The sequence below is a fragment of the Colossoma macropomum genome, unplaced genomic scaffold, assembly GCF_904425465.1.
Source record: "Colossoma macropomum unplaced genomic scaffold, Colossoma_macropomum, whole genome shotgun sequence".
Taxonomy (NCBI): Eukaryota; Metazoa; Chordata; class Actinopteri; order Characiformes; family Serrasalmidae; genus Colossoma; species Colossoma macropomum.
The window spans coordinates 24,944,226-24,964,594 of record NW_023494795.1 but is presented as its reverse complement, the minus strand read 5'-3'; the positions used below and the strand labels follow the sequence as shown (position 1 = coordinate 24,964,594).

The 20,369-nt window shown below is 42.7% G+C and overlaps 1 protein-coding gene across 1 annotated transcript; it reads right to left on the bottom strand.

Annotated features, from left to right (window-relative positions):
* Nucleotides 1-9,087: 9,087 nt before the first annotated feature.
* Nucleotides 9,088-19,418, bottom strand: dll4 (delta-like 4 (Drosophila)). Its single transcript, XM_036581969.1, has 11 exons — nucleotides 18,773-19,418; nucleotides 18,305-18,562; nucleotides 17,757-17,799; nucleotides 16,714-16,977; nucleotides 14,373-14,433; nucleotides 13,782-13,912; nucleotides 13,416-13,585; nucleotides 12,871-13,090; nucleotides 11,483-12,188; nucleotides 10,763-10,871; nucleotides 9,088-10,216 (listed from the first exon to the last, which is right to left on the bottom strand). Exons 1-11 carry the CDS (start codon nucleotides 18,824-18,826, stop codon nucleotides 10,211-10,213), a joined length of 2,022 nt encoding a protein of 673 aa, XP_036437862.1. The 5' UTR covers nucleotides 18,827-19,418; the 3' UTR covers nucleotides 9,088-10,210.
* Nucleotides 19,419-20,369: the final 951 nt, after the last annotated feature.

The following is a 20,369-nucleotide window of genomic DNA, read 5'->3' as shown; positions in this document are numbered from 1 at the left end:
TCACTTACCCCAAATGCAGCTGGTCAGCCATGACATATTTTGTGTACAATTTTTGTATGGTACTAACAAACATTGGAAGTCAGTAGTCACCCAAACCGTTTCCACGAATTCACATCAAAATCTTCGTATTTTTGCTTCAAATGACATCGATAAGCTACATAAACTTGTTTAAAAAATATTTAGTAAAATAGCAAGAATAGGTCTTATCTACACATTCAAGCTAAAATGGGAAAAAGCATCATCATCCACATGATGTCCTGCTTTCCATTACTATTCCACCTTCAAACTCTGTGGGATGGAGTGCAGAAGTGTGCTGTAAAACATCACTGCGCAGGTATATAATGTTGGCACAGTAATTGCTAAGGCTTGCTTACTGTAAGATAATTAGTAGTCACATATCAAATATTGCTAAACCTATGAAAATGTTGTTGCGATCCGTTGTGCAAAAACAGAACAGAGAAATCTATGGGCACTGTGCTATGTTCCCACTGATTTCCCACTGATGACATATGCAAACTTTTGCTTTTGGCAATGAACCACAAACTAGTAACAAAGACATTCACTAAATTTACTGCACAAAATATCTGTGTACGTGGTGATCGTTTTCACCTGATGATTGGATGGAAGGTCTCCAGCGGGATAAACTAAAATCTACAGCTGTACCAGTTACATTTTCACAGATGACACCTCAAAGAAGTGAGTTTGAGTTAAGTCTTTTTTCTTTTCAACATCATTGTGGTGCTCACTTACTGTCATGCCACATGTTGCTAAGAGGTGGGTCCGGGAAGTCACGGATGGGTCCGTTATCCAACCTGATGCATTTCTTGAAGTGTGTATTCAGGGTCACACATATGGTTGAGGGTCATTTGTGTCCTCTTATTCGTAATCAAGCACTGTAATGATATCCTGAGTTTAGCTCCTCTAGCTACATTACTTTGTTGTGAATTCCCTTATAGCCCCGTCTGTGGTCATTTGGCATGGAATGATAACAAATTGTGCTCAGTAGAAGGCATTTTTGGTTATCCTAAATGGTTTAGCTATACAGTTGTTCTGTTTTTGTAATTCATAGTGAGTCACACTGTGTTGTAAACCACATTAACTTGTCTGCACAACCTGACTTAAGATCCAGATGCGGTTTGCGTGGGTTGAGGGAATTTTTGTACATTGTATTTTTCGGAAAGCGGTTTGGCAGCATACTGACTTCTAGTGTTTGTTAGCAACATTAGCCTCGTAGCTCCAGTTCTAAGCTAAAGAAGCTGAATTTTGACACTAAATATGTTGTGGCTGAAAATATGACTAAATATGTTGACTGCAATTGGTTTAAGTTGAAAAGCATATAAATTATTCCTTAGTACACAGTATTGTTTAATGTAGTGAATGTTTTGTTTGTTTGTTTGTTTGTTTGTTTTCATTTGAACTCTTCCTCTGATTTGTCCCCCTTCAGGCTGTCCACCCACCAACATTTCCTTATGTTTTAGCTCAGGGTCCTCTTTAGTTAAAATAGGATTATCTATAAATAGAGGTATTAGCTGGCATCATAAGATACAGGCACATGTAAGCTCCTTAAAAGCCTGCATGATGCATAGGCTTTCTCTGCCTGCTGCCTGGCTGGGTGATGGTGCTCCAGTGGCTGAAACCTTTCAAGGAACACCCTGTTTACACTCTGCAGCAGTAACCTTAGGTGCTGGCATGCAAGGCTGACCTTGTGTCTTGTGTACAGCATGGTAAACATAGCACGGAAAAAGAGCCCTTGGGAATTTCGTTTACTTTATGTTCAAGCCTTTTTTATTTGTACAGTGTATATAAATATTTTTTTAATCTATGTGTTTTTTTAATGGCAGCAATATTGACCCAGTCAACCTATTGACGTCATTGTTTCAGCTCAGACTCTGAAAAAAGTTCAGATAAGACCTGACCATTCCACAGCATATTTTGTTTTTTTCCTAATTTAGTCATAAGCCAGCTCAACCTGTTTTATAGGTGCGGTGTGCACTTGATGACCTAATTTTGATCTAGTTTAGCAGCATGAGTCAAAAAAACACCCCCGTCAAAAAAGGCAAGAAACTCCATGACCCATATAAGAACATGAATAGAAGCTTTTCAGCAAAGCTTTTCTTCACGATTTATTCAACTCATCAGTTAATTAGCAGGTAGAAATAAGCAGTAGGTGTGTTTGAGCAGGGAACAAACTGCGCCGGACTCTGGTCCTCCTGGACCGAAACTAATGACATCAACGCTGTCCAACCCATTTCTGATTGTCCACCACCCAGTTTAGTTCCAACATAGCTGGATTTAATGTTCAAATACTACTAAAGGCCTAGGTTAACTAGATCAGCTGTGTTGAATTAGGGCTGAACGTAAACTCCACAAAGCTGTGTACCTCCAGAAACAGTTGAGTTGGGCAGCCGTGATCTTCATCAGAGATCTAACAATATGAGGAATTTCATAACAATGCAGTCTGTCGTTTATCGTACTAAATTTAGTAAGATAAGGCAAAATGCCACAGGGCCTAGTTTCCCAAAAGCATCTCAGTGTTAAGATCATCTTAACTGGTAAAGAGAGTCTTCACTGTTATACTCGCATTTAAGAATCATCTTTATGCCAAGAGGCTTTTAGGAAACTCAGCCCAGATTGTCCTAAAGTATTGGAAGTTTGTTTTTATTATACTTTGGATAAAGATCTAATGGTACTCAACTGAATTATTGCAATTGTACTCAGGCAATATTTCAGATTTCACATTATTGATATTAATGAGTTAATAAGCTGTTTTAAAACTATTTAGAAAGCAGTTCAATCCAAAGAGAAATATCTCCCTCTGTAAAAATCCTAATCATAAAAAGGTGTACTGTATTTTGATTTCTTACTTTTTTTTTACTTTATTACACTATTATGGTGCATTGTTACACACATATACTATTATACATGTGTAAATGTGTAAATGTAGTATGTGCTGTTTTTGTTCTGTTGTATATCAGGGACCACAGTGGAAGCAAATCTGGGATTTTATTGTTTTATTTTTGACAAAATGTGATGTAACTAAACTAAACTAATCTAAACTGAACTGAACTAAATTTAAACCAGCTGGTGTGCCTTTAGAATTAAGGTGCATGTTCCACCAACAGCTATACCAAGTCCCTCATTGAGCGACTTACTGACCCCTAGTGTTAATTAATAAGAATTGCATGTGAGAATGTGTCAGGTTGTGGAACCCTGCTGATATTGGATGTCAGTAATTTTGACTATTAACTTACTTGGCTGGGCAAATGATCCAGAAACACCTGGTTGTAGTTATGTGCAAATTCGCTTTAAAGCCAATTCGCTTTCTTTCTTCTTATTCTTTTTCTTGCATTGGGAAAGGCTGTGAAGTTTGTGAACTATGAAAGCGCTGAACTGGTCTCTGCCTGTTGCAGCACTGATTTTAGAATATGTAGGAACTGGAAATGAAATAATAATAATAATAATCTTATTTTTGTTCACCCCTCCTTTTTGTTTGTTTCCTGAAATTTAAGGTATCCACGCGAACGTGGAGCACAGAAGAGGAAAAAAAAAAAAGATGCGTGAGAAAAGCGTTTGGCCAGTGCCGGCATGTTCTGCATTTTTTAATCAGAAAGGAAGCAGGAAATGATGTCACTAGGTCACAAACAGGATGCTGTGATTATAACACAATGAGAATGCCTGGCCATGTGATGGAGACTCAGAGGCCAAAGAGTGGGGCACACACACATACATGTACACACACACACAATCTCTCTCTCTCTCTCTCTCTCTCTCTCTCTCTCTCTCTTTCTCTATCTCTCTCTTTCTCTCACTCTCTCTCTGGGGGTAAGGGAGCAGGTTGCTGTTCGAAGGCTTTAGCAGATGACTTATTGCTGCGATAACAAGTGTGTTTAACACCCCGGCCTGTGCTCCCCTAACCTTGTGAAATGTGTTGTTCCTTGCTGAGCATCCTTTTCATGCAGGCACACACGTAAAACACGGCTGGCGGGCTCTGATTAACAACATGCATGTGTACAGCATGTGTGTGTGTGTGTGAAAGAGAGACGCAGAGAGAGAGAGAGAGAGAGAGAGAGATGTCATTGGTTTATGACCATTAGAGATTAGCGAAGCACCGATATGAGAATTTTACGTTGATGCCTAAATCCAATTTGTCCATTTGTCATGCACAAATCTGCCAATACCAATTTGTAGAGGGCCACAAATGCAGAAAAATACAGATATTTTAGCACAGAAACCCAGTGTCAGCTAAACACTGCTCTTCCAGAATTTAATAAGTATCAAATATTGGATAGAAATATTGGTCAAATCTATACGTGCCCGATGGGTAGATATTTGCTAATACTAATATTTTTTCCGATATCATCGTACTTCACTACTCTAGAGATGTCATTGCTTGAAGATCTCTCGAAACGCCATTGGTTGAGCATCAATAGGTATTTAACTGGTTGATTACTGATTATTCAATTTGTTGATGATTACTTGAGCTGTCATTGGTTGATAATTACAAGAGCTGTCATTGGTTAATGATTACTAGAGATATCACTCGGTTATGATCAATAGTGACATCATTAGTTAATGATTACTAATTAGATATGGTATTGGATGATTATTTGGTATGGATGATTATTATAGATATGGTATTGGATGATTATTAGATATGCTGTTTGTTGATCACTAGAGATGTCATTGGTTGATCACTAGAGATGTCATTGGTTGATTGTGATAGCTAGTGATGTCACTGATTGATGATTACTAGACGTGTCATTGGTTGATGGTTACTAAAGAAATACTTAGTTGATCAATAGTGATGTCACTGCTTTTTGTTCTCTACAGATGTCACTGGTTGAGGATAACTAGAGATGTTATTGGGTTATGATGTAATTGGTTGATGATCACTAGATATGTTACTGATTGATAATTACTAGATATGTTATTGGGCAATGAATAATAGTCATTGACTTAGGATCACTAGAACAGTATCTGTATGGTTGCCAGGAGTCAGAATCAGCTTGACAGCGCTTAAAATTAATAACAGAAAGATGCTACTGTTTAATAATTATCAGAGATGTTATCAGTTGACAGCTTGAGATGTTATTGATGGATGAATATGAGTAATGTCATTGGTTAATGATGACTGGATATGTCATTGGTAGATTACTAGAGAAGTCATTGGTTTATGATTACTACAGATGTTATTGCTAGATATTGTGGCGTCTCCACAGACTCTGTAATGCCGTGATTAACATGCAAAGTGGCTCTGGGAGTACACCACAATCTGATTAAAAAGGTATTTTTGCTGCTGTTGTTGTTGTATTGTTTAGTTGTTGTTGTAGTTGAGAGTTATTGTGTCTGAGGAGGGTGGGCTTTGTAGCGCAATTAGAGGTTAGCAGTGTCTACCCTCCTCACTACACCTTGTATATTATGTGCTCCTGCTTTACCCCCTACCTCATGTTATGTGTTTGGTTAGCACTGGACTGGGCATTTCTTGTTGTCTGGTGAAGTGCTTGTGCAAAATAAGAAAAACATTCATTTCCATACGCCATGTTTCCCACATCTTCTTCTACAATGCTACATTGGTTTAGGAATTGGGAAGCAGTGCATCAGTGAACTCAAGGGCAGACAGCAAAGAGGACATAGCCCAGGGGAAGGTGGTACTCAGTGCTACGCCTGCCCCCACTTTGATGGGTCTAGCAAGCCAAGAGCAATCGAGGCAACTGGCTGTGGAAGATGGCGAAGGAAACAGCGTAGTGAGGCTCAGCAGCAGAGCCCAGCTGGTGCCTGGTGAGAGGGAGACAGCGCACATCCACTTACCATGCTCCAGCGGCGAAGGCACCTGGGAGCTGTGCTCTGCACAGTTGCAAGTGGTCACCTGACATCATCAACTGTGTCTGGCGCTGGAGTGGAAAGCACTACAGGTGCTTTTGGCTCTGCTGCCAGAACAAAATGACAACCTAACTGCATTGACTATGGTCCTCCAGCTTCAGGCAGTTACCAGTGGCATTGACAGTCAGGTGTGCGGAGGCTAAAGGGAGAGCAGAAGTGTGGAGTACAATGGTTCGACAGGCAAACCTGCCTTTGGAAAGAAGTTTGTGCTGGAGCACTAATGCACTGCTGCCACAGGAGCTCGTCTTGCCGAACTGGCCGGTCTTCAAGCAGCCATTTGAAGGCAGAGAGGCCAGAACTCATCCTTGGCATGAAAACTCTGCAGCGAGCAACAGAGTGGTACACTGTGGAGGCGCTCAAAGAGGAGACAGCATATTGAGTGGACCCCGAGTGAGCGGCGGCAGAGTGAGTGGCATGCTGGCAGGGGGCAACGTGCCAGTCAAAGCTGTGAACCTGAGCCGACGGGGAAACTGAAGCCAGCCAGTAAGATCTACTGCCTCTATGAACTTTGGATCAAGTGCAGCATAGATTGACACTGGCTTGTTGGTGTCACTGCAACCTGTTGTCTGGTGTTGTCAATGGTGGCCGAGTTGACGTAAGAGGGAGCAGGTAGCTCCCGGTCGTGGTGAGGGGCCTGAGCTGAGTGCACTAGTTCTGGCTTACACCTATACAGGATGCATGCATTTTTGGTTTGGACTTCCTTGCGGTGGCCGGGGCCTGCTCACCTCAGGAAGGAAATGCTGGGCTTGGAAACAGGACAAGTAAAGCTGGTTGTGCCATCTAGGAGCGGAGCTGAGGCAGAGAGTCAAGGCTCCCTGGCCGTGTTGCCTTCCGGCTCAGAAGCTAAACAAGCAGCGTCAGAGCTGGTTGGTGGATCTCCAGGAGTGGGGCATGCAGTGCAGGTGGGCACCATGGCTTTTTGTGGGTAAAACCACCAATGCTGGAGGAGCTGAACATGCAGTGCCAGCGTCAGTGGACGGACATACCTGTGTTGACGACATAGTGGACACCAGAGAAAGAGGAACGTGACTGAGAGGAGGGCCGCCACTGCTGCTGTCGTCACCCCCAGTAGCACTGAAATTGATGCTGGGAGCTGTGAGGAGTACTGCCACTCCCAGGAGGAGGATGCAGTGCTCAGTCTCTCTGCTCCAGTGCAGAGGAAACTCATGGAGCTGGTGTTCGGCTGTCCACCTGGGGCAGAGGTGGACAGCGCACACAGAGCGGGGCATGCAGAGGAGCCACTGTGCCAAGGACACAACCCAGAGAGAGAACTGTTGGTGCCAGCTGCCGAGGAGTGGGCACCCTGTGGCACTTGTGCTGTTGGGACAGTGGACAGGCCAGGAGACTTAGAGACCTTGTTCAGACTGTGTGGGTCGCTGGGATGTCTGACCCTTGAGGGGGTTGTGTAGCATCTGCCACAGGCTCTGTGCTGCTGTGAGGAGCTTAGGTGGTGTGACCATGCAAAGTGGCTCTCGTTTCGTGACGCAGCGGTAAGGGCGGGAACAGCGGTGCTGTGACAAAAACACAAAATCCGCCATAGAGCACACTGTCTCATTTCAGTTCAGTCTTCGCGGATCTACACAGCCTTCGAAGGACATGCCTTCATAGACCGCGTCCTTCGAAGGATGCAACCCCTGAACTGGGACACAGCTTATGTTTTCTGCGTCTACTTCTATGCTAATGCTACAATATGCTATTAGTTGATTGATTGATGAAGACATTATTAGTTGATGATTACTAGAAATGTTGTTGGTTGATTATTACAAAATGTTATTGGTTGATGATTGCTTAATATGTTGTGATTTATGATTACCAGAGGTGATGATGGTTTATGATTACTAGAGATTTCTTTTATGAGATGTAATTGGTTGGTGATTCCTAGAAATGTTACTGGTTCATAAAGACTAGAAATGTTATTGGTTGGGTTCTAAAGATGTTTTCGTTGATTATCAAATACGTCATTGGTTGATTACTATGTTATTGGTTTATGATTACTAGAGATGACAATGGTTGATGATTACTAGATATGTTGGTGATGATAATATACTGCTGTTGCAGCACATGTAGGCCAAATGTTAATAGAGCAGTCTGACAGCTGAACACCAGCTTCTTTTCCACTATGGTTGTTTAGTTGTCTGAATTGCCTTCACTTGCATTCTTTTCTAACCTCTCCTACTTTGCATGTGGTCTGTGGGGGTTGACATTGGCCAGAGTGGTGAATTATTTGGAGAAAATGGACGTTCTTTCACATATCTGGGCAGGGGAGGTGAATTTGTCATTGGTTTGACACGACGCCTAAACATGGAAGAGTCATCCAAATGGGGGGTGGCTTATTTTTAGTGGTTTCTAAATATCATATTTATGTCTCGGAGTCTCAGCTCAGGTCAAAGCCAGACTTGGCTAGGCGCATTAATGACCTGCATAAATTCCCTACCAACTGCGGCCTGGCTAACAGGTAACCTTTTGACCTTTCCTCCCTTAAGTGGAGGCCCAGGTGACCTTGTGGCACCCATATTGAAAAGCGACAATAAATAATTCTTTGCTCACGTGCCAGATTGCTCAGACGGGTCAATTAAACTTTTGGAGAGCCTGTAGTCTTTTTTTTCTCGTTACGAAAGCACAGTGCCAGTGCGGTCTGCCCTGAAGCCCATCTGTGCAGGCCATGGCCACATGCATGGCTCTCCCTACATCTTTTGTTACCTTTTTTTTGGGGATGTGGGGGGTAGATGTAGAAGCAGACATTTCTCCTTTAACCCTGAAGGCGAGGCTGAGGCTCTTGGCGCCGGAGCCTGCGAGTATGTGAGCGCTTTATAGTTGCCACGTGGAGCTGCCGGGCGAGAAGGGTGGCATATGCCGCTGTTTTTATGGCGGAGAGCAGGGTCGCACCCTGGGGCATCTGTTTCAGCTTTCTGAGGAGGGGCCGCTCCCGTGCCGCTCCTATGTGCTCTTCGCCCGTCTTTGTTTCAGAATTTCCAGCTCAAGGGGCCTGTATCCGAGGCAACGGATTTGAATTTCAAGCCAATTTACAACTGTGCAAGGCTGTGAGGGGGGTGGTGAGGGTGGTGGGTTTATTTTCATGATTGAGAGGAAATAGTAGATGGAGAGAAAACTACACAATTGCAAAGCTGAAAAGCTCACATTCTGTACTTCAGTGTCTCTGCTAGAACATTACCATAACGTTTCTCAAAGCAAGCAAAAACATGTACGGAAGGAATTAACATTTTTATTCTTCAGATGTTTGGTTCTTATAAATATGCATTATATACAAAATAATAGTATAAAACATATAAAGAGCAGTGTGTCATAATTAAATTAACTCTGGAAATAATCATTTTTTAAAAATTACATTATTGGTCTTAAAAACTAATTATAGGCAGTCTGTGGTGTGCAGTCACTTTTTCAGGTTTTCGTCCTTTTCTGGTCTTTTGTACTCAGTGGGCGGCGTTGCATAAAAGACGTAAATTACACTTCCTCTTGGATCCCGCTGGTGCATCTCGATGTATTGCGATCCTGCTTTGACTGCTGTTGTCAAAATCCCTGTTGATTAAGAAGGAATTTTTCCTTTGTTTCTGGCAATCCAAGAAGACCGGGGGCACAAAATTAGCATCCCTTGCTTTTAAGGCTTTTTTGTGAATTTGGGCTGCATACAATCTTAGCACGGAGAACAACAGTCATTTTTGATATGATTGACATTTGTACATCTTTTTTCTCCGATATTCATATTCTCTTCTCGTGATTGGGATGGGTGGGATTGGGCTCTGATTGGTTCCCCCCCTCTCCGTTCTTGCATAGCTGGCAATGCTGGCTGAAGGTTTGGAAGTCCCTGGCACCTTCTTAGTGATTAGTTGGCAGATGATGTGTCTGTGATTACCACAAGAGAGTGAGAGACAGAGAGAGACAGAGAGAGAGATAGAAAGAGTAAAAAAGAGAGAGAGAAAGAGAGAGAGAGACAGATAGATAGAGAGAAAAACACTCACTCTATGTGGGGGGGAGACCATTTATCTCTGCCAATGTCATTTTTTCCTCTTGCAGTGTAAGTCCTTTTTTTTCCTTACAGTTTGTGAGGGAAAAAAAACCATACCGTAGCAGAAGGGGTAGAAAAAAACACAACGTCCAGGACTGTACACGTTTGTACACAAACACTCCTTCGTCAGCAACTAATCTATTGCATTCAGTGAGCAGAGTTCCGCTCTCCAGTTCCTCAAGTTTCTCAGAGCAGCAGTGGACATCACAAATAATCATCTTCAGTCTCTCAGTTTTTTGTAAACAATCCAGAAAAGTCTGCTTTGATTGTGTTCTCCCCCTCTCATCGTATGCATCCTCCTGTCGTTTATACCTGAGAAGAAGAAAGCACAGTTAAAACATGCTGTTATTTCTATTAATGGCCATACTTATATGGATTTATGTGGACTGAAGGAATTAAAGGGCCTATATCTTTAATTTTTCCTGCATTTGATTTCCACTTATGACATTTACATACCAAAAACAGTCATTATTCTTGTTTACATTATCATTTTCCAACCTTTCTTTATCTCTTACAATTACGCAGGCCCTTTTTGTTTATTTGCCTTTAATATTGACATGTACAAATGAAGTCAGTTTTGATTGGCTGCCTTGTATTATGCCTTATTCAGACAGCAATCCAGCCTAAAACACTCCTTATCAGCGTGAATGGGCGGGGCTAAGCTGCTGTAGGCTGAATAGGTGCATATTTGTAAAAGTGACATCACAAAAACAGATGGACTGTATTAGGTGGGGAGTGAACTGTATGTTTTTAAATGTTAAAAACATCCCACATCAAACTCTTTTATTAAAAAAAATGTGAGATAAAACAGTTTTTCATGATATGGAGCTTTTAAACATGTTCCTCATTCCACCTTACCTCAGTTGCTATGACGCATTCACTCCTCTCCTCCGCTATTACAAACACAGACTGGTACATGGAGTCTCTTGGGGAACATATCGTTGATATCCTACACTCCGGCTTTTCACTGCACACACAAATCACACTGAGTATTAACGGAAAGTAAAAGCACATGGAGCAGCTACTCATTGTGCTCAGCTGGGGAGGAAACGTTAGGGGGAGAGGGAGGGATAGAAAAGGGGTCAAGAGACAAAGGGGTGCCACAAGCAACTGTAAACTCTATGTAAATATGAGTGCTTATTGTTCGTCTTGAAGACTGTCTGAACCTTACGAGACAAACATAAGTATAACCTCCTTTTTTTGGATGGTAAGTATACAAATAGACACATGGTTTAAAGAATAAACAAGTACTTTCTGTCTATATGTACTACACATGAATTAATGAATTAGGGCAGTTGCTAAAATGCTGGACAGGTTCTTTGAGATTATGGTTTACAAAGCAAGCAATGCCTATTGAAACAACCAAAATAATGGGTAACCCACATACATAGAACAGCATCATCGGGGATCATGTTATTTAATTCTAAGGGCCAAATTTCCAATCATGTATTAAGCCCAGTCAACTACAATACTAATGATAAATCACGCCTGAACACCCTTTTTGGTCCAAGCCTTGGCTTAGTCACCCAAATACATCACAAAAGAGGCTGTGATGGATGGATTAAGGTCATATCTTACCTGTACATTCTACTCAGTGGTATTTTGTCTTCTAAACACTTTTCATAATTGTGACTTTTATCCTCTTGCAAAGGGGTCTCTTTGAAGTCTTTTGAGTTGTAGTCCAAGTGGTAGTTCTTGTGTATGTAATTAGACTTCTCTGGCCCACAGTCCACCTCCAGGCCCACCTTTTTATTGGTGTTCTTAAGCTGGGATGTTGGTATCAAGTTGTCCCGCTGCGTATCGGACAGGTTGTTCATAGCATCTGCATGAGTCCTCTCGGCATTGGCCTGTCTGTGGATGTGGCGGAGCGCAATGGCCACCATGCAGAGGAGGACCAGCAGGGCCACAAGCCCCACAGCCAGGGATACAGCGGCCCACTGGAAGCCTTCGGTTTCGTCAGGTTGAGAGACGGCGAAGTATTCGCAGCGGGGTCCTGTAAAGCTGCTGGGGCAGAAGCAGGCTGGGGAGCCGCCCGGGACGATGGCGCACGAGCCCCCGTTGAGGCAGAGCTGAGCAGGGCAGGCACCGGTCAGCTGGTTGCAGTTGCGGCCTCCGTACCCTGGGGGGCAGGAGCAGACATAGTCGCTGATTCGGTCTTGGCAGGTGCCCCCATTGGCACAGGGGTTGGACGCGCACTCGTTGATGTTGATCTCGCAGCGCTGGCCCGTGAAGCCGGCGCGGCAGCTGCACATGCGGACGCCTCCCAGAACCACACATGCACCACCTGCACAATAGCGAGATGTGGTATTCGATTACATACATGTAAACACATACGCACGCACAGAAATACACAAACATACCCCTAAATCCACATGGTTCATATTACATCTATAGTTATAAACATGCTGAAAAATATTCTCATTAAGCTCTTAAGTCACCCATGGTGTGTACACCTTAAAACGCCTCTTCCCACATTTTGTTTAATTATTTCCTACTCGTAGCTTAGTGCAACCAGTGGAAAGGTTCTATTGAAAGAGTCTACACTCTCAATCAAACCTACATATATTTACATAAAAAGTTACTTTGCAGTCTTGTAGAGAGCAAAAGCTTTCTTTACATTTTGCCATGTTTTGTCATTTTTTGACACCGAATCAAATGGCAAAGGTTGGAAGTGCAGATTCAAACCTGTTGATACAGACTTCAACTGTAATTATTATGTAACTACTAATAGTAATTCACTGTTTAATTACATATTTACACTTAAATAGTTATGTAATGTAAAAAGAACACATGGCAAAATGATGAACCGTGCTAGACATTTTCTTGCTAGAATTTACTTCATAGTGAGTAAAGAAATAACCCCGTTCTGCCATTTCTGAAAGCCCCCCTAGCTATTTCCAAACTCAATTAGAGCCCTTATTCCTGTTGCTCCGTATTGCTGAGGAGGATGGCAAGCTGGATCGTACCATTGGCACATGGCAGGGTCGTACATTTGTCCACCCTCTTCTCACAGTTCAGACCGGTGTAGCCTCTAGGGCAGTCGCACGAATAGCTGCGGCCGTTGTCCTTCTCGTGACACGTGCCATCATGAAAGCATGGCACGTCCGCGCAGGTGAGAAGGCTGTGTTCACAGTGAGTGCCCTCAAAGCCAGGCAGGCAGGTGCATATGTAGCTGTTATCCAGTTCCTAAAGGGACACAGAAGTCACAGGTGTTTAGAGCACTAATCTATTCCTTTCTGGTTTTGGGATGGCATAAAATAACACACAATATAAATTACTTCAAATTTTAAAAAGCCTTGCATTGTGTCATGATGAATACAACACTGAATGGTACTTGGAATATAATTTTGTTACATTAACATACATTAAAGTTTAGAATGTTTTTCTTTTTTCTGTAAAGTTACCAAACAAACTTTTTTCTGTAAAGTTTGTTTATTATAGCAATGATATGAAACATATAAGAAGCACAAACAGATAGATAGCTAAAGAGGTAAATGGAGGCAGAACTCACCGTACAGTGGCCTCTGTTCCTGCAGGGGTTGCTGTCACACTGCCGCACCTCCATTTCACAGGTGACCCCAGTGTAGCCTGGCATGCATGTGCACGTATAACTGCCCTGGCCTGTGTTCATGCACGTGGCTCCATTCTTACACGGCTTGTGGTGGGTGCAGAAGTTCAGATCTAGTGTCAAATGTGAATGATACCACTTGAATCACAACCTACAGTCACCTTTTCAGTTCAGGCAATTTATTTTCTCATAATCTGAAATACTCTACTTGGTAAACGTGGCTCTGCAGTGGCAGATATAGTCCATATATTCATTAATACAACAGTGAAACTAGCATAGTTTTTGGATTGAGTTGGTACTCAGTCTCACCTTGGTCACAGAAGAGTCCACCCCAGCCTTCTTTGCAGTTGCACTGCCAAGGCTGTTGGCAAGTGCCATGTTTGCACACTGGATGTTTCTTGCACTCTGTACAGAAGGTGCCCTGCCAGCCCTCTCTGCAGCTGCAATAGGGAACAGTTCACACATCAGCACAGAGGAACTTTAAATGAGCACTCAAAAACACTAAATTTAGCTATGAGCGTCTCTATGTGATCGCCAAAAGCTGATATTTGCCAAGCTACGATAATGCCGGATTAATCTCACTTTCACCCAAATAGGGGTTTAAAATAAGTGGTGTAACTAGCACAATGAGATAATCTTGGCTAAACTCTTATAGCGGGGATTTATCTTTAATATAGGTCAGAAATGGCCAGCAGAGTGACTGTATAAACATACACAATGCAGTGGATGCACAGAGATTGAGTAGAATCTGCAGCAAAGCAGTCATGACTTTATGGGACTAGTACAAAAAGATAAATGGTTCTTATTAGGTGTGCTGGCATGACAATGGATATTGGATACAGCAGTAAAACTAATCCAGTCAGATGTGTTTCACACACATTTCTCAGCTCATGTACTTACACACACTCTCCTGGCTTCGAGCAATTGCCATTGGCCTCGCTGCACCCCTTAAGGCAGATAGCTGCAACAGAAAATGAAGAATTCTATTACTAAAGCAGGTGGTGCTGGCCTGGTTGAGCTCAGTGTAATGTTCTCTAAATGGATGACTTCAAGCACAATGTGTAAGCAAAATGAATGGTTCTTATTACCAGCTTTGAAAGAACAGTCTAACTCAAGCCAGACAACTCTCATAATGAACTAATCAGACTAACATCCCATTTACAGCAGAGATTCTTTGACTCAAGATTTAGAACACATTTGGGTAGGAGTACATCGAAAACAACAGAAAATACAAAACACATCATCCAGTGGTCTAACTTTTCGAGAGTGCTGTGCTCCTGTGTGCTCATTTCTGCTGCTTTCATTGTTGTTCAGGTTCTATCTATCTATCTATTATGGCTTTAACGAAGTTCATAATTCAATTTAATATGATACCGTGGTTTCTCGATTCAATACATTTTTTCAATACAGCAAAAAAAAAGAGATGCCTACAAATATGCTTTATGTCTTTATGTAAACAATTCGATTTTCAGTTTATTAGAACATTCAATGTTGTAAAAATACAGGATTTTATAATAATGAACTAGCCACGAGCTAATATATGCTCATGGTGCACATTTCTTCCCTTGATTTTAAAGACGAATCTATCTACCTATCTGTCTATCTATCTATCTATCTATCTATCTATCAATCTATCTATCCAATAGAATCTATCTATCTATCTATCTATCTATCTATCTATCTATCTATCTATCTAGCTATCTATCTATCTATCTGTGGTCAACAAGAATGCAGCCCCCAACTGTTAAGTATCAGTGGCTATTCAGGTCTGCGTTCAGCGTGGTGTCCAGGCACACTGCCCCGTCATTACGCACAGTTAACGCAACCTGTTAAACCGGCCAACCGCAACGGAAGCGGGTTCAGTCGGCTGTTGTTTGCGTTGGGCTGTTATGCGGCGTTGATGTGGAGCTGAGCTGAGCTGGGCTGAGCTGCGCTGAGCTGCTGGTTAGGCCAGAACAGATGCTCCGTCTCAATAACGGCCAGCTGCCCCTATTGTTGTTCGTAGTCTGCGCGAGCCATATTTGCAGCTGCTCCGCTGCAGCGCGACAATGGGGCACTCGGCAATTTCGTGGCGCGTGGCGGATAATAATGCCGCGATTAACCCGGCGCGTGCTCGCCCCTCCCCTGCGCCGTGACGCGCGAGCGCGGGATTAAATTACCACGCACGCGCTTGGAGTAGCCTGTACGCACCGCGCGCGCACAAACTAGGGCTTCTGCGCGCTGATGGCCTCCGAGAGGAAGCAGCGCTGCTCAGAGTGAACAAACAATGACCCACACAGTGAAAGAGTGATGTAGCATAAACAACCTCGGTGCCTTTAGCAGAGTGGACTGAGTACAGCTGGCAGGCCACAACATTTTACAACTGCACACTACTGGACACACACCACTGATCTTAGACTCTGTCCTCCAGCTCAGCATAGCTCACGTGTGCTCAAAGACTTTTCAACTATCAGAGCCACACAAACACGGTTTGATTTGTGAGAATGTGAAAAAAATGAACACAGCACACTATGTTGTAACTTAGCAGCCTGGATGAGAGCCTGGAGGACTGCACAGCAAGATCCCTAGGGCTGAATTCATTCTCACAGTGATGAATTAACACTCGACAATTCAAGTTTTGAGTTGACTTTTACAGTGTTAATAGGATCCAGCTGCCTAATATGAACATCCCAAAACTGTACAAGTTCATTCATGTAACTCTTCAAATGCTAGAGCTAATTCAAGACTATATTCTCAGGAATAGCTTTTCGGGGTACAAGCACTGACACTGGGGTGGTAACTTCAGTACCTGTACTAAGGAAACATACTTGCAGTATATCTTGACTTCCTCCCCATTTACTTTCTGTTTCTAGTTAACAAGAGTTACAAAAAGATAGAAATATACCCCTTGAAAGTAAATGTACTCATTTAGTTACACAATTGTACCCTAAACTTCATGTTACACTTTTTCAAGGGTCCATTTATATTCTACTTTGGGGGACTAAAATTGGCCTGGACCCTTTTTTTGACAGTTAATGTGAACTCCACACTGTATGTGTTAATTCAGCACTGAGGATTTTGCTGTGTGGATCCCCAAAGTACCTTTTTTTCAGGCAGAGGTAAAAGGCACTAGAGTAGGCCATCAAAAGCCACCCTGCGTGCACCTGAGAAAGCACTTTTTCTGTTTGATGAAAGGTCAAAGTACTAAAGCAAATCCCTCCATCGCCTAAAGGCCAGTGGATGGTGATCTCTGATTGCTTACGTTCTTCGCAGTATTCCCCCTTCCAGCCAGGGAGACAGGACAACTGCCCATCTGGATTGCAGGTGTAGTGGCCAAAACGGTCGTCCCTGGGCGTGCATATTTTGGAACAACTGTCGCCGTAGTAATTTTCATTGCAGATGAACCGGTAAGAATACCTTAGCTCCGTCTGCTGCCCGCTTTGAACATCCTGAGACCACTCAGCCCCTACTTCCAACTGCCTTTGGACGGCAAAAGAGCTAATCATTAAGTCGGGGTTGTTTGAGTCTGGAGAAAAAAAGAGAGAAGATGTACAGGTCAAAAGACTGTTGTGGTGTTGTTAGTACAAAATGGTAAAAAAAAAAGTGGGTATTAACTTAAAAAACAGGACATAAAATACTTTTTTTTGTTAACTTACTATTTGATGCTTAATTCACTCAAAATTTTAACTTTTTAAAGTTAAAACCCCATATTTTTTTGCACTGTATTTAACAAAAAAACAGACTTAATTATAAGCAAATGCTTTTATTCCCCAAATAATTATTAAAACTTTGCCATTTCGTAGTCTGATTGATCGACTTTCATTTCAAGGCAGCCGAAATGTATAACGGTAAAATGAATTTCCTTTTCCTTTAAGTCAAGCAAAACATTCCCATGCTGTTATCCCACTCCAAAGGGCGGGGACACAGAAAGGTGTAAAATACAGGAAAATGCAGTCGGATGGTTTTGGCAAGCGCTGAGTATTCTCACCAAAGCCCACTGAGCTTTCCCACGCCAAAAATAAACTAAAGGAAGTTTCAATTGTGTTCGGGTATGAGAATGTGGAGGTGTTTTGGAGCGAGAAACAAAGTGGAGTTCCACAGTGAAACGTGCCATTTGAAAAACAGTAAGAAAATAAATGTACTATAGATATATATATACTTTTTTTTGGCAGAAAGGTCAAACAAACAATGACACATTAGTGAATGTAAGCAACAATATTGTAAAAAAAAAATAAAGATGCTTAGTTCAGTACAGGATATGTACAGTGGTGTCGCCCTCTAGTGGCTGAAAACTGAGCCACTTACCTACAGGTGAATACCAGGCCTCAATAATCAAGGAAAATGATCCCTAAGGAGAAAGAAAAAGAGAAATCTGCATCTGTAATGACATCTACAGAGAAATTGCATAGCCTAGCTTATTAAAAGAACATGAATAGATACGCACTATAGAACACAACTACTTTAAAGTGATGTAGACTAATGTGGTATAGCAGGCTAAAAGAGTAATTAAATGTTAATAACAATAACAATAGTGTTCTTAAGGTTGGTTAAGGTGTAAGGGCCCATATATATGGGCCCATTCTTTAGTTTCCCACTTTAAAAACTTAGGTTATATAGCAGTTATTAAATAATGTATATAGATTGCTGCCTAGGAAGTCTGTATTGTCCCCTTTTTAACCATTATCAACATATTGTAAGATTAAAAACAAAAGTAAGCCTATGTTTCAATGGGTTAAAGTATTTCATTAGTTGTTTTGTAGCTAGTTACTTGAGCACTAGGACAAACTGTTGCATTATAGTTGTATCCTGAGTGAATGCACTTTTCTAGAAAAAACGCTTCCATCGCATCTTACCGGCCATGCAAAGCTGAAGGGCAGTCGAATTGGTGTGCTGAGAGGTCCACCCCCCACCCTGAAGGAGTTGGTGCCCAGCACTGGGGTGACGGTGTTGCCGAAGATGCAGTCTCCCGGAGACACGACCGCCTGGTAGTTTTTGAGGCAAACTCGAAAGAAAGTCCTGCACTCAGGCCTGCACGGCTCGCCGTTGGCCAGCAGACCCTTGAAATTTTTGAACTCGTGAAGGTCCAGTTCGAAAACGCCGGATCCAAACATCTAAAGGGAGAAAAGGAGGGGAAAAGCAACGCATTTTACAATATGCAGCTTACAAACACACTGGCTCTGCAGACGCTTTGCACAGGACGGTGCTCTGGTGATGATGGTGGAAGAGGAGGTGAAGAGGGGTTAAAAGCCTGGCTATTTGGGGGGGCAAAGCTTTGCCTGGCTCTTGCTATCCCTCCTGCACGCGCTGCCGGGGGTATTTACCTGCGTTATGAGCGAGGAGAGCATTGCGAGGAGGAAGGTGAGCCGAGCTGCCATGCTGCTGCTCAGTGCTCCCGGGGGGCAGCTGCTTCACCCGCGGCTTCAGTAGCCTATTCCCTACGAGCTCCTACTCCAAAAGCGTGGCAGGTTGCAATAATTTAAAAAAAAGGCAGAGAGAAGGTCAACCACAAGATGTATATTCCTCAGCGCGCGAGCTCCTCTGGTCCTCGCCTCTGCGCGCGTGTCCGCTGCAAAAGCGCAAAACAAAACAACGAGGGAGCGCGTTGAAATTTCCCCAGCTTTATCCCAAAAGGTGAAGGTTAGCCAGCACACGAGTATCCGCTCTTATCCCACCACCGTGCATGGTCACTATTCCACTGTGGTCACCTCGATGCCTCAGGCTGTCGCTTCGTGCACGAGGGGTTCCAGTGTATGTGTGTGTACGAGTGTCTGTGTGTGTGTGTTTGGCGTGGGGGTGTTTCTCCTAACGCTCGTCTCCTTAAGTCGTGAATGAAGTCTTGTTTCTCGCGTCCCCGAGTATTTATACTGGCTTTGTGTCCGCGCTGCTCATTACATAAACTGTCCGTCACCGAAACTACGCCCACATCTAGGCTCTGACACGCCCCCTCCTCCTCCTCCCTTTTTCTGCTCGAACAATAATGATGTTCACATCTGAACACCCACCACCTCAATGCCGAGCATTATGATTAACAAGACTGACATCTGTTGACATATTTAGAGGGCGAGCACGTTTATGCAAATATTTTGCACATCACAGACCAAAATAAAGGGCGAAACCTTAAGTCAGGGCACTTTGGGCCGTATGGTGCCGTCACTTGAGTGAGAGAGAGCTAAGGGGTCTTTACATCTTTACTGGCAGCTTTAGTTTGGGCTTAATGTGGGCCTTTTATGATTTAGGAGGAAATGCCAAGTGCCCCCCTAAATCTGACCCAATACTGAGAAATAATGGCATGCAACTCACAATATATATAATGTTTGCATAAATGTGTACCAGTACTACTAAAATATTTACAAATTAATAGACACGTTTATATATATATATATATATATATATATATATATATATATATATATATATATATAGATAGATAGATAGATAGATAGATAGATAAGATCTAGATATATAGATTTATAGGTCGTTTCTCAGTAGCTATACAGCTAAACTGGTTCATTTCTACTATGTATAAATATATAAATATTTCATGCATGTATAAATGTATACAACTAAAATATATACACATTAAACACACCTACAGCTGTTAATACATGTGCTTATTTCCCACTGTAAGAGTAAGTTTAACACTATACGTTTTGCTGTGTCTTAAAATATCTCATCCTCGCTTGTCAGGTGAGTTAAAAACACTCATTCATTTTCAGCGACGCCGCTGCAGCTGTGAGTAATGAATGTCCTGCTCGTCCGGCCGGGCTCATCTCTCAGTGTCAGTGCAGCGCAGGAGCCGTACAGGAGTTCAGGGAGGTGTGAGTGCAGCGCAGTGCTTCATTATCATACAGCTGAAGGCTTATCGCCCCCATCGCCCCTGCGGGACCCGGGAGCGCGCGCGGATAACAGGCGGGCGAC